This window comes from Plodia interpunctella, chromosome 26 (assembly GCF_027563975.2).
Source record: "Plodia interpunctella isolate USDA-ARS_2022_Savannah chromosome 26, ilPloInte3.2, whole genome shotgun sequence".
In the NCBI taxonomy this organism is placed as follows: domain Eukaryota; kingdom Metazoa; phylum Arthropoda; class Insecta; order Lepidoptera; family Pyralidae; genus Plodia; species Plodia interpunctella.
The window spans coordinates 4,690,108-4,703,545 of NC_071319.1; the positions used below are offsets into that span (position 1 = coordinate 4,690,108).

General features: G+C 34.2%; 1 protein-coding gene across 1 annotated transcript in view; it reads left to right on the top strand.

The window, feature by feature from the left end:
- Positions 1-4,895: 4,895 nt before the first annotated feature.
- The window catches only part of Pu (Punch), a 29,144-nt gene continuing 20,601 nt past the window's right edge, over positions 4,896-13,438 (top strand). The window contains exon 1 of the mRNA XM_053764815.2: positions 4,896-5,265. Coding sequence (XP_053620790.1) covers positions 5,172-5,265 — 94 coding nt within the window. The 5' untranslated portion in view covers positions 4,896-5,171. The remainder of the gene's footprint in view (positions 5,266-13,438) is intronic.

Genomic DNA, 13,438 nt, shown 5'->3' on the forward strand with positions numbered 1-13,438 from the left:
GTAACGAATTAGTAAGTGATAACACAAGTATAAGACCCATTATTTATCAATTTACCCCACGCAATTTGATATAATTTCCAATTAAACAAATGATCAATTGAATTCATTTCACAAATCATCAAAGATTTTTATTACTTTTAATATAATTAAAAGTTTTATTTATATCGAGGAAAAATTGTTGTCATCTTTTTTACAGTTGATGAAAGATAAAAAAAAAAACTGGTTGCACTCCGCTAGTGCCGGCTGAAGTGAAAACTTGAATGCTAACGTTGTGCATTTTTGACGTCTTACGAATTTTCGTTTAGGGTCACGTGTCCTGACGCGAGTTAAACATTTTTCACCCATCACAAAAAGTGCACAACGCCGCTAAAAAAGTTTTCACTTCAAAAATCGTTTCTTTGCACAAACCTTTATTCCAATCCAGTGTGATATCTAAAGAAAAAATAAATTAAGAGAAAATTTTGGAGAAAATAAAAATACAAACATGTTAATTATCTATTACATTATTATATACAAAATTCAGAGTATGATTGATTATAGACTAAGTTCACATTACTACATCACAAGCTGAGACGTCACGCATAACTTTCACCACCATTCTGTTAAAATTCATGCACTAACCACCGTGTCACGTTTTTGAGGCAATATCAGTCTAGTTTAGTTAGATTGTCTAAGATCCTAATGATCAGAAATGCAATTTTTTTTTGCTTTCGTATTGTACATTCGGCCAAACTCAAACATGTCTTGTTCCGGTCGAACTAGAGCTCGTGACCGATATACCCAATCACTTTTTGTGCATTCACGGCCAATTACATAATACATAACAGACCAGCGAAGTGTTAAAGGCCATTACTACGTTTCGGTGGTCCTCAGTTCCTGACAATCTTAGAGTTAGTATAGCATATTGTACTAGAGCCGCGTTATAACAATAAAGAAAATCTTTATTCGGCTAAATATTATCTTAATCCTAACTAATATTATAAATGCGAAAGTAAGTTTGTTTGTTACCTCTTCAAGCTTTATCTGTTCAACAAATCTTCTTGAAATTTTGCATACACGTAGTTTGATGTAAGGAGAAGGACATAGGGTACTTTTTGTCCCGAAATTCCCACGGCGCTGATTTTCAGATGGGCTTTTAAATTTGATATAACATACAAGACAATAGGCTGGTTACCGAACATAAGAAACACATCAATGAGTTGACTATTTTTTAAATAATAGTATAAACAATACACATTTAAATATATTTGGACTTGTCCTACAGATGACTTATATATTTTTACATGAGGTACATTATATATTTTTATCAAATTCTATTAATGGTATAAATAATACGTTACATACTACGAATAATATATACATACAATACATAATTCATAGAATATTTTCTATGAAGCTTGAAATCTGCTCAATTCAATCTGTATCAGTCTTGAAGCAAACGTTGAGCGCTCTATACAAAATAGTCACTCTATGCTGGCGATAGACAAAAGATACAGATCTTATTTGATCAAGTTCAAGTTTGATTTTGTTAGTTGGTTTAAGGTCATTCTGTATACAATGTTATTACTGGATCCGTAGCTTATGATAATATAACTCTTATTTTTGACATTGCATTGTTAAGCATTTGTAGTATATCAGTAAATTTAAAATGGCGGTTCCTTCTCAGTCGTTGAGTGTCGAAGCCAAGGATCCACTGTCCTACTTTTCAGATTCAGAATGCAAGTCACAAGTTATATAGTTTGGTTACTATGCATAAGTTGATAGTACAAGTGACACACTGCAAGGACACAGCAGACAAAGAGAAGCCTGCTTTACTTTAATTTATAAATTAAATTACGAATACATCAGATTATATAGATTATTTGGTGGAGAAACAAAAGCATTTCACATTTGTCGTTAAAAAATTCGGACAGGTTGTTATGACATTTACTAACGTGAAACGATTTTAAGTGTTTATTAAAAAGAGACGGTTTCGTTCGCGTTTTTAGATGATTTAGAATATAGTTGTATATTTAGTCACCACACTTCTCCAAAAAATAGGTCAGGAGAATATTCTACACTAAATAAAACATTTTATTTAATAGTGTTACTAATCACATGTCTAGATGATATCAAGTATTACAATACTTGATATCAACTTGATTTGTTTCAGATCACAACATTGTAATAATCGCAAGCGCAGAGGATCTAACTACCAATAAATCGATCTAATTAATTACTTATTAGAATTAATTACCTACGTGACATGTGTTTAACATATTTACACAGTATATAGCTGTCCGGTATAAAAGCAAACAACTTTATAGGTGAACTTGTGGTTCCGCCCTGGAATAGGGCCACTCCATATCCTCCCGTGTGTCCTATATCGTATCATGAAAAATGTTCCCATGGGAAATTCACTCGGGCGAAGACGCGGGCAAAGCCTAGTTACTTATAAATCCATACTAATATTATAACGACAAAATATTGGTATAATAGTTTTTGTTTGTAATGAATGATCCAAAAATATCTGATTCTCATGAACAGACAAAACCTTCAGGAGTAAAATAGGCTACTTTTTACAAACTTTTATTTGACTTGCAATGTTACCTATGTATGCTTGTATGTCCTTATGTGCCTACTATGACTCGGGTGGAATATTCCAACTCAAGTTTGAAGCAGATATTATCTTTTGAGTTTGAGATTGAGCTGAAATTTTGTTCTTTTACGAAAATGACCAAAAATGTCGTTTTATGAAATTTGGTAGAATATAACCTGGAATAACACATATGGTACTTTTTATCCCAAAATTCTATGAAAAAGTCCTTTTGGCTTAAAAAAAAACTGAAAATAAGTTTGCATGAACGCGTAGACCTTAGCCTTTCCACCAGCATTCTTCAAACATATAAACAATAAGGCCAGTGATTAAACTCGTGTGACAAAACTTTATATTATAATAGTAACAAAAATGGTTTGAAGCGGTGGTAGTGTAATGGTTAAGCCACCTGTGGATCGAAAGGTCTCAGATTCGCATCCTACTCGTGCCATATGAGTTTGTATACCAATCTGACTCATATAATATATAGTTTTCATAGACCACCACTTGCTTACGGTGAAGGAAAACATCGTGAGGAAACATGCACTCTAGTTAACAGTTTAGTTCCCTAGTGTGTATGCGACTACCTGCCACTAGATGGAGGTAACTAGTCGTAAAAGTCATGTCAGATGCCTTTAGGCGACTTGAATAAAATCTGACACCAGTGTTAGCAATAACACACTCGACATGATGATGAGTAAGAGATGACAGGTCGTGTTATAAACTTTTATTTAACTTGCAATGTACATTACATTGCATGTAACAACGTAGTGGTGTAGCGGAATCTTGCAACTCAATTTTGAAGCAAACATCTTCAACCGATTGTAGTGATATTATGGATGCGGCGACGGGCAACAGCAGCATTCCTAAATAGGCAGGCGGCTAGTTATATACAAACCCTGGGCTTTATGGATTACAGCCGCTATAAAGAAGCCCGCAACACGCGAGAATGACAGATACAAAGTTTAAGCCAAAATGATCGCATTACACAACTTGTTGAATCACCCCAATGTTAGAAGTAGTGGCTATCTCTTTTTATAATTTTATTAAGATTAAAAATCGGTGCACTTAATAAGCCTGTTGTGGCAACACGAGATTAATTTTAGGGAACAGGAAAAGAACAAAATAATAAAGTTTCCCAAACGGATGAGACAATTGTTGCATTGTGTCACCCGTTTGGGACGATCTACAGACAGACATACAGATACTATGGATGTATTTCTGAAATTATTAAATATTAGCTTTTTCCCGCGGCATCGCCCACATGAATTTCCCACGGGAATAGGAATATTTTTCCGGGATGAAAGGTACCCTATGTCCTTCCCCTTACTTCAAAGTACATATATGCAAAATTAAGAAGATTGCTTGAGTAGATAAAGCGAGAAGGTAACAAACAAACCAACTTTCACATTTATAATATTAGTAAGGATATATCAAAGCCCGCGGTAAAAAAATGCTCACTGTCCAGCATTCCAAATATCTCCACACCAGAAGTCACCTCAATCCAATGCTCCGTTTTGACGCGAAAGAAGGACAAACAAACACACTTTCCCATTAATATTAGTATGGATCTATATTTGTTATCTTTTAACGCCTATTGGTTAAAAATACGGAACCCTATAATTTCTTGGAAGATGTATTTTGCAAGTATTGTCTACTTATGAGCCTAAATATTTACCTAATTATAATTACACGTTTATCTATACGTGTGGGATAGGACTTCAAGGCTGAATATAATAATGAACGAAAACAATAATAAAAAAATAAATTGTCATATCGGCACATGGCATTTTTATTTTTTATCTATACCGCACGAAGAATGAACGCACCATGCTATCCGTGGTTTGTTTATGTGATTTTTTTTACCGCAAGGAAAAACCAGCAATGTACGTCAAACCGCCAGTTTGGCGAACTGTTTATTTTTTCTAGTAATTTTATTGTATGAAAATTTTAATACAGGAAAGAAACATGTACAGTCAACAATGCATCTAGTTACCCTGCATGGGCCACTATGGCATGGTAATAGCGGTGAATTTGCAATGAATTTGAGTAGTGATGTGTGAAAAACGTTTAACTCCTGTTTGAATTCAGAATTTGCCATAAACAAACGACAAAAAGTTTCTCATTTTTTAATGTTAGACAAAAACATCGTCTGTTGCAACAATACAAACTATTTCACAACTTATCCCAATGTCAACGAACTCTGAACATATTAAATTAGTGTTATAGTTTAACAAAATGACTTACACAATATTAACTAATTCAAATACTGCAATTTTTGTATAAATATACCTATCCCGCATCGTATGTAGGGCATTTTGTCTTCGGCCGCGCGCATAGACAGAACTCCGCGTTATTTTTTTATCTCGAAATCCTACCACTGAATTATAAAATTCCACTTACAATTTTTCTCCGGTAATTAAAGCGCGATTACCTTGGCCGTAACTACAAGAACAGGTTATAACTAAATAATTAACAATTCCAACCTTAGTTTATTACTCGTGCTTGTCAAAGTGACGTTTGAAAAAGCGCGAAACAGATCGCTCCGCGTTCGGTTTTGAATTTGGAAAAGTTTTTTATTTTTTATTTTGTTAAAATGAAGGAGTTGCACGGAGTCGTTTCTACCAGTCAGTGTGATTCAAACAATGGTACATTGATTGTCGCGAAGAACGGGAAAAAATCAGACAACGGTAAGTTTTTTTTTTATATTTGATTCATTATTTTTCATTCAAAAAGATGAAAAACATTTTAAATATCAATTATTTATTTAAAATAACTATGAAGAACGTCATAATATAAATCTATTTAAATGTAATAATTGTGTTAGGTAGTGAAATGCTATTTGGTACAATATTTAATCGTTGATCCACATATTTAGTTTTGTTGTATAGAGTCATTGGACCTTACATTGTCAAAAAAAAGACAGATATATACATAATATTTTAAGCATAATTTTTAGTAAAAAATATTAATTAGTGAATATTAATTGTCTTTTTCAAATAATTTTACAAACCGATGTCGCTTATATCCCATTTTTGTTAGAGCATTTATTTAAACTTTCTATTTGTAAACTTATTTTTACAGTTTATAACACATCACATATTACATCATAATATATATCCCAATCCTAACTAATATTATAAATGCGAAAGTCAGTATGTTTGTTTATTTGTTACCTCTTCACGCATTATCTACTGGACCTATTGTTATGAAATTTAGGTAGTAGTTGGGTAGAAAATAACCTAGAATAACACGTAGGGTACTCTTTATCTCGAAATTCCCACGGAAGCGAAGCGCTGGGACGCAGTTATTCATACATAACATTGTTGAGTTATTGAATCCCATAAAACATGACTCGAACTTAGTTTGGGGCTAACACAATCCTTATATATTTATTTATTACTTAAACATATTTTAAAAGTCCGAATACAACCTTCACATCTTTACATACAATGATGTATGATTTTGATTGATTTATAATAGCTATAGTGCATGCTATGTAATTTGTTCTTAGGATGTAATTTACATAATAATTTGATAAGCTACTGGATTTATAATAACTGATCCAGTAATGGAATTAGAACTAATATCAAGCGGGTGATTAGAATAAAATATGTAACTATTATAAATACGCCACGCGAAGGCACTTATTTTATCAGTCCAATTCTAATTGCATAGATAAAATAGGAAATATTACGGAGCATTTAAATAGTAACACTGATTGTGAAACACAGGCTGAAAAACCATTCGAAATTTTAAAAAATATGCATAGTATAATGAGTTCTATGCTTGTTTGTTTTTAATTTTTTCGTTGAGTTCTTGTGCGCGTGTTGTCAAATATTTACGTCAATTTATTATTATACTCAGATTTTTTTTTGTAGACATTTCGTGAACTATCCACTTCTTCCTGAAAATATATATTTGCATAATTAACCTAATTCTGAGATCCAAATAAATATTTACTATTGTTTGTAAACTGATAACGAAACAAGAGATATTAGTTCTAATTGATAATTAAATTAGTTATAATAATAATTTTAAACTAATATATAATATTTCTTGCTATCATGGTAATTTGATTGCCTATGTTATTTTTGATGTTATTATTTTTATTACAAAGATAAAGACAAAAAGAAAGATTATTTATTTGCAAAAACATGAGTTTACATTTTTTTACAATGTGGTATTAAAGGAAAAGCTTAATCCTACATGTTTCACCGTCCACGGGTATGCAAATTTAAATGGAGAGCATGCTATCATCCCACAAAACAAAATCGAATAAATAAAAGTAACTAAATTAACAAAATTTTTATCTAAATCTATCATTAAAAAAATCGTTCAAATTATAATAACATTTTTCAATCAGCAAGGACCTGAGGTGCTTTTGAAATAAATTTTATTTTATACCTTATAGTTATTTTACTAACAAGTTTTGCTTTATTTAAATTTATCTTTTCACCGCAAGTAGCGCCCTCACTGTGACGTCACATATACACACTACTGTAGTTAAGTTAGCAACTGGGTATCCTTGCTGAACTACAAATGCGACAAGGCAGCACGACAGTATCCAACATTAGTCTATGTCAACGCCGTCAGGAGAAGACCTTCAAGCGTAACAAATGCGGGTGATGTCGAGAATGACCACTAGTATTTTAATATTTTTGAAATTTGGTGTATGACTGCAATATAACCTGGACTATCAAAAGGGTTCTAATACAACTAACTTCCCAGTCAGTCTTCACAGAAATGTCTAAACCACTCGTAACTGCTAAAAGAGAGGGTATACGTACCTATGGAACACGATTACAAAACGAAATTATATATTTTCCGGCACGAACAGATCATAGAAATGGTTGCGCTGGTTCATTTAATTGTATCTCGGACTGTAGGTATATACAAGCACAGCGTCGCCGCGCGTGTATTCGGACGCAGGTCAGTTAGGACGCCGGGTAACTGAGTCAAGTCACCGATCCGCAACAACAAGGCCGTCTGTGATCTGTGATTAATGTTAGAGCGGTAACAACAAAGCTGTGTGAAATTGGTTTAGTTTACTTTAACCCCGGACAGAAAATAAAGGGTTAAATATCGAGGAATTGTATATTAGATGACCCAAAAATGTATCATCACGTTAATTGTCAATACTTCTCAATGTGCGTTGCACCAGTCAATAATTCAGGTTAAATTTAAAAACGGAAATTACGCCGTTTATCTAAATGATCGCGGCGACTAATTCCATGGACTGGATACTGCAGGAGTACATACCAATTGTTTGATTGATTACTTTTCCTAAATTGAAACGTGCTGCATTTGAATCGTTCCGTAATGTTAATGTGGTGAGCATTCTGTATCACTATGCCTCGCCTAAACGGGTGACTAACTTTAATTTGGTCATTTTTTGTTGCCCATTTGTACTAGGAAACATAACATACAATAGCATGGATTTTTTTTAAATGGTTCACATTACTTACCGCAGTCCAATTTTAAAATGAATCACCTATGTGAGTAAACTTTATGCATTTTCCTTCTGAAGATTTATTGGAAAGACTGTAAGTGACGCCATTTATTATGCCACTATCGATATGGCATATATTGCTCGTTTTTCATTGCGGTAAATAAAAGTTGTGTTGATCCATTCGCGCCATCTGTCTAGGTAAAATATAAATAAATATATTAGGACAAATCACACAGATTGAGCTAGTCCCTAAGTAAGTTCTAAACTTGTGTTATGGGATACTAACTCAACGATACTATATTTTATAACATATACATATATAGATCCAAGACCCGGGCCAATCAGAAATTCATTTTTCATCATGACCCGACCGGGGATCGAACCTGGGACCTCTCGGTTCAGAGGCAAGCACTTTACCACTGCGCCACCGAGGTCGTCAAAGTAGGTAGCCGGCAAAAGTAGATATAAGTTTGATATATCCTATTAATCCTTGTTAGGATGTATGTATACGTGTGTAGTGTGTATATTTGTTACTCTTTCACGCAAAATCTACTGGACGGATTGTTATGAAGTTTGGTACACGGGTAGAATATAACCTGGAATACCATATAGGGTAAATTTTATCCCGAAATTACCACGGGAGCGAAGCCCCAAGGTGCACATCTAGTAAGTTAAAAAATAAATAAAAATTGTCCCATTTTCATTACCATCATGGCCACATTAGTTAATCTATCTGGTTATTAGATGACTGACAATTATCTATGAATCCGCTACATAGCAACACTGGGTCATGCCTTGGCATATCTTACATTTGCCCCCTGTCCTTTTTTATACTATGTCATGGTCTTCACGGCGATTGTTAAATGTTATCATTCTAATCCTAACTAATATATAAATGGGAAATAAATAAATGAATAAAATAAATAATATAAATAATAAATAATATAAATGGGAAAGCAAGCTTTATTTGTTTGTTACCTGTTCACGCTCTATCTACTCAAACAATCTTCTTGAAACTTTGCATACATGTAGTTTGAAGTATGGAGAAGGGACTTTTCGCGTGGAAGGGCGTGGGAAATAACGCGGGCGAAGCCGCGGGCAAAAGCTTGTCAATAAATATTTACATACTTATATTACTAGCTGCGCCCCGGAGCTAAGCTCCCGTTGGAATTTTTAGATAAAAATTACTTTATGTATTATTCAAGGTAATATTCTACTCGTGTATCAAATTTTATAACAATCCAGTAGATTTTGCGTGAAAGAGTAACAAGGTCTGGCTTTGATTTTCTTACCGGCCACCAAGTCTGATATCAATTCTCCTCGGGAATTCTATTTTGATATGCTTATGAAAATTACGTCGGCGAAACACGGGTAAAATCTATAAAGACAATCCCAACAATGTACAATCAGCAAGCACAGCAAGTTACCTCTCGCGTTGTAATAGCGGCGACTTTGCTATGAATTTGGGTAGGTTGATGTACATAATAATCAAGTGCAAGCCGCACTCTCAGAACGCTGTCATATGAGTAAAGTTCCATATTTCTGTCCACCCAGTTTCGTCACACATCGGTCGATCACCGACCAATATTTGGTTTCTGTTCAGTGTGGAATTCTACCCTTCTGACCTGACCGCAGACCACTTGGTATCCATGCTAAAAGATTTCGTAAAATGTTATAACTTATTGTAATTAAGTGGCCACTACTAATGTGGGGTGAATTTTATTTTTTCTATGCACAAATTTTCAAAATATTACGCTACGCTCAGAACTTGGAATAGGAAATATTTCAAAAAGAAATAAACGATGAAAGAAGAATTCAATTTTTCATACTAAGTCAAATAGAAATTGTATGACATTTTTGTTTGGTTGTAATATATGTATTTATTGAACAAAGAATAATACTAGACTAGAAGTACATACAACAAGAAGGTAAATATACAATGGCGGACTTATCCCATGAAGGAATCTCTTCCAGTCAACCAGCGATAGTTTGTGAGGATATATTCAATTTAAGGGTAGAAGTAATATTGTTCATGTTTTGACATATTATAGATTGCAGTGTAAGTTTTTTCTTCTTCATCTGCGCATTTTGAGTCTGCAGTGGACCTGGTTTTGAGTAAACTGACAACAATCTATATATATAAAAGAACAAGCGTTTTTTTACTAATCAACGCCCAGCTTAAACCATAGAAGCTATAAACGAGAAATTTGGCCAGTAGCTTTAGGTTATTACGTAGCGCTCGGATAAGAAAGGAATTTACAAAATTCGACCCCCAAAGGGGTAAAAATTGGGATAAAGTTTGTATGAAAAATAACGAAAATCTTTACTGATCTACTTGAAAATTGGCATAAATGCTATGAAACTACAATAATGAAACCTGTGTTTGAGGACTTTTTAAAATTTTAATGGTGGTTAAGGTGCAGTTAAATGAGGGTAAATAACGAATAATCCCATTCAAAGCACAGCACAGCTCAGCGGTAAACACCATTGCATTCACGTTGTTACTGTTGATGGTTCGAATCCTGAATTTCAATTATTTTGAATTAAATCTGATTATCTATATATAGGGTGATTTCTGATAAGATTATTATGGTTTTACCCGTGGTTTTACTCGAGCGAAGCCGGTACGAGTTGCTAGTAAAGTGTAAAGTATATCCTAGTTTTTGTATTCCATAATATAGTGAGCATACTATGAAAATTTGGTGAATGAATGAAATAAATTAATGAATTAAATGAACCAATGAAATGTTTATTGGTAGATGTTTAAAAAGCCTTGAAATTATATATTTTCCGGCACGAACAGATCATAGAAATGGTTGCGCTGGTTCATTTAATTAATTGTATCTCGGACTGTAGGTATATACAAGCACAGCGTCGCCGCGCGTGTATTCGGACGCAGGTCAGTTAGGACGCCGGGTAACTGAGTCAAGTCACCGATCCGCAACAACAAGGTCGTCTGTGATCTGTGATTAATGTTAGAGCGGTAACAACAAAGCTGTGTGAAATTGGTTTAGTTTACTTTAACCCCGGACAGAAAATAAAGGGTTAAATATCGAGGAATTGTATATTAGATGACCCAAAAATGTATCATCACGTTAATTGTCAATACTTCTCAATGTGCGTTGCACCAGTCAATAATTCAGGTTAAATTTAAAAACGGAAATTACGCCGTTTATCTAAATGATCGCGGCGACTAATTCGATGGACTGGATACTGCAGGAGTACATACCAATTGTTTGATTGATTACTTTTCCTAAATTGAAACGTGCTGCATTTGAATCGTTCCGTAATGTTAATGTGGTGAGCATTCTGTATCACTATGCCTCGCCTAAACGGGTGACTAACTTTAATTTGGTCATTTTTTGTTGCCCATTTGTACTTGGAAACATAACATACATGGATAACATGGATTTTTTTTTAATGGTTCACATTACTTACCGCAGTCCAATTTTAAAATGAATCACCTATGTGAGTAAACTTTATGCATTTTCCTTCTGAAGATTTATTGGAAAGACTGTAAGTGACGCTATTTATTATGCCACTATCGATATGGCATATATTGCTCGTTTTTCATTGCGGTAAATAAAAGTTGTGTTGATCCATTCGCGCCATCTGTCTAGGTAAAATATAAATAAATATATTAGGACAAATCACACAGATTGAGCTAGTCCCAAAGTAAGTTCTAAACTTGTGTTATGGGATACTAACTCAACGATACTATATTTTATAACATATACATATATAGATAAACATCCAAGAGCCGGGCCAATCAGAAAATCATTTTCCATTATGACCCGACCGGGGATCGAACCTGGGACCTCTCGGTTCAGAGGCAAGCACTTTACCACTGCGCCACCAAGGTCGTCAAAGTAGGTAGCCGGCAAAAGTAGATATAAGTTTGATATATCCTATTAATCCTTGTTAGGATGTATGTATATGTGTGTAGTGTGTATATTTGTTACTCTTTCACGCAAAATCTACTGGACGGATTGTTATGAAGTTTGGTACACGGGTAGAATATAACCTGGAATACCATATAGGGTAAATTTTATCCCGAAATTACCACGGGAGCGAAGCCCCAAGGTGCACATCTAGTAAGTTAAAAAATAAATAAAAATTGTCCCATTTTCATTACCATCATGGCCACATTAGTTAATCTATCTGGTTATTAGATGACTGACAATTATCTATGAATCCGCTACATAGCAACACTGGGTCATGCCTTGGCATATCTTACATTTGCCCCCTGTCCTTTTTTATACTATGTCACGGTCTTCACGGCGATTGTTAAATGTTATTATTCTAATCCTAACTAATATTATAAATGGGAAAGTAAGCTTTATTTGTTTGTTACCTGTTCACGCTCTATCTACTCAAACAATCTTCTTGAAACTTTGCATACATGTAGTTTGAAGTATGGAGAAGGGACTTTTCATCCCGAAAAAATAACTGCTCCCGTACGGGAAATAACGCGGGCGAAGCCGCGAGCAAAAGCTAGTCAATAAATATTTACATACTTATATTACTAGCTGCGCCCCGGAGCTAAGCTCCCGTTGGAATTTTTAGATAAAAATTACTTTATGTATTATTCAAGGTAATATTCTACTCGTGTATCAAATTTTACAACAATCCAGTAGATTTTGCGTGAAAGAGTAACAAGGTCTGGCTTTCATTTTCTTACCGGCCACCAAGTCTGATATCAATTCTCCTCGGGAATTCTATTTTGATATGCTTATGAAAATTACGTCGGCGAAACACGGGTAAAATCTATAAAGACAATCCCAACAATGTACAATCAGCAAGCACAGCAAGTTACCTCTCGCGTTGTAATAGCGGCGACTTTGCAATGAATTTGGGTAGGTTGATGTACATAATAATCAAGTGCAAGCCGCACTCTCAGAACGCTGTCATATGAGTAAAGTTCCATATTTCTGTCCACCCAGTTTCGTCACACATCGGTCGATCACCGACCAATATTTGGTTTCTGTTCAGTGTGGAATTCTACCCTTCTGACCTGACCGCAGACCACTTGGTATCCATGCTAAAAGATTTCGTAAAATGTTATAACTTATTGTAATTAAGTGGCCACTACATAATGTGGGGTGAATTTTATTTTTTCTATGCACAAATTTTCAAAATATTACGCTACGCTCAGAACTTGGAATAGGAAATATTTCAAAAAGAAATAAACGGTGAAAGAAGAATTCAATTTTTCATACTAAGTCAAATAGAAATTGTATGACATTTTTGTTTGGTTGTAATATATGTATTTATTGAACAAAGAATAATACTAGACTAGAAGTACATACAACAAGAAGGTAAATATACAATGGCGGACTTATCCCATGAAGGAATCTCTTCCAGTCAACCAGCGATAGTTTGTGAGGATATATTCAATTTAAGGGTAGAAG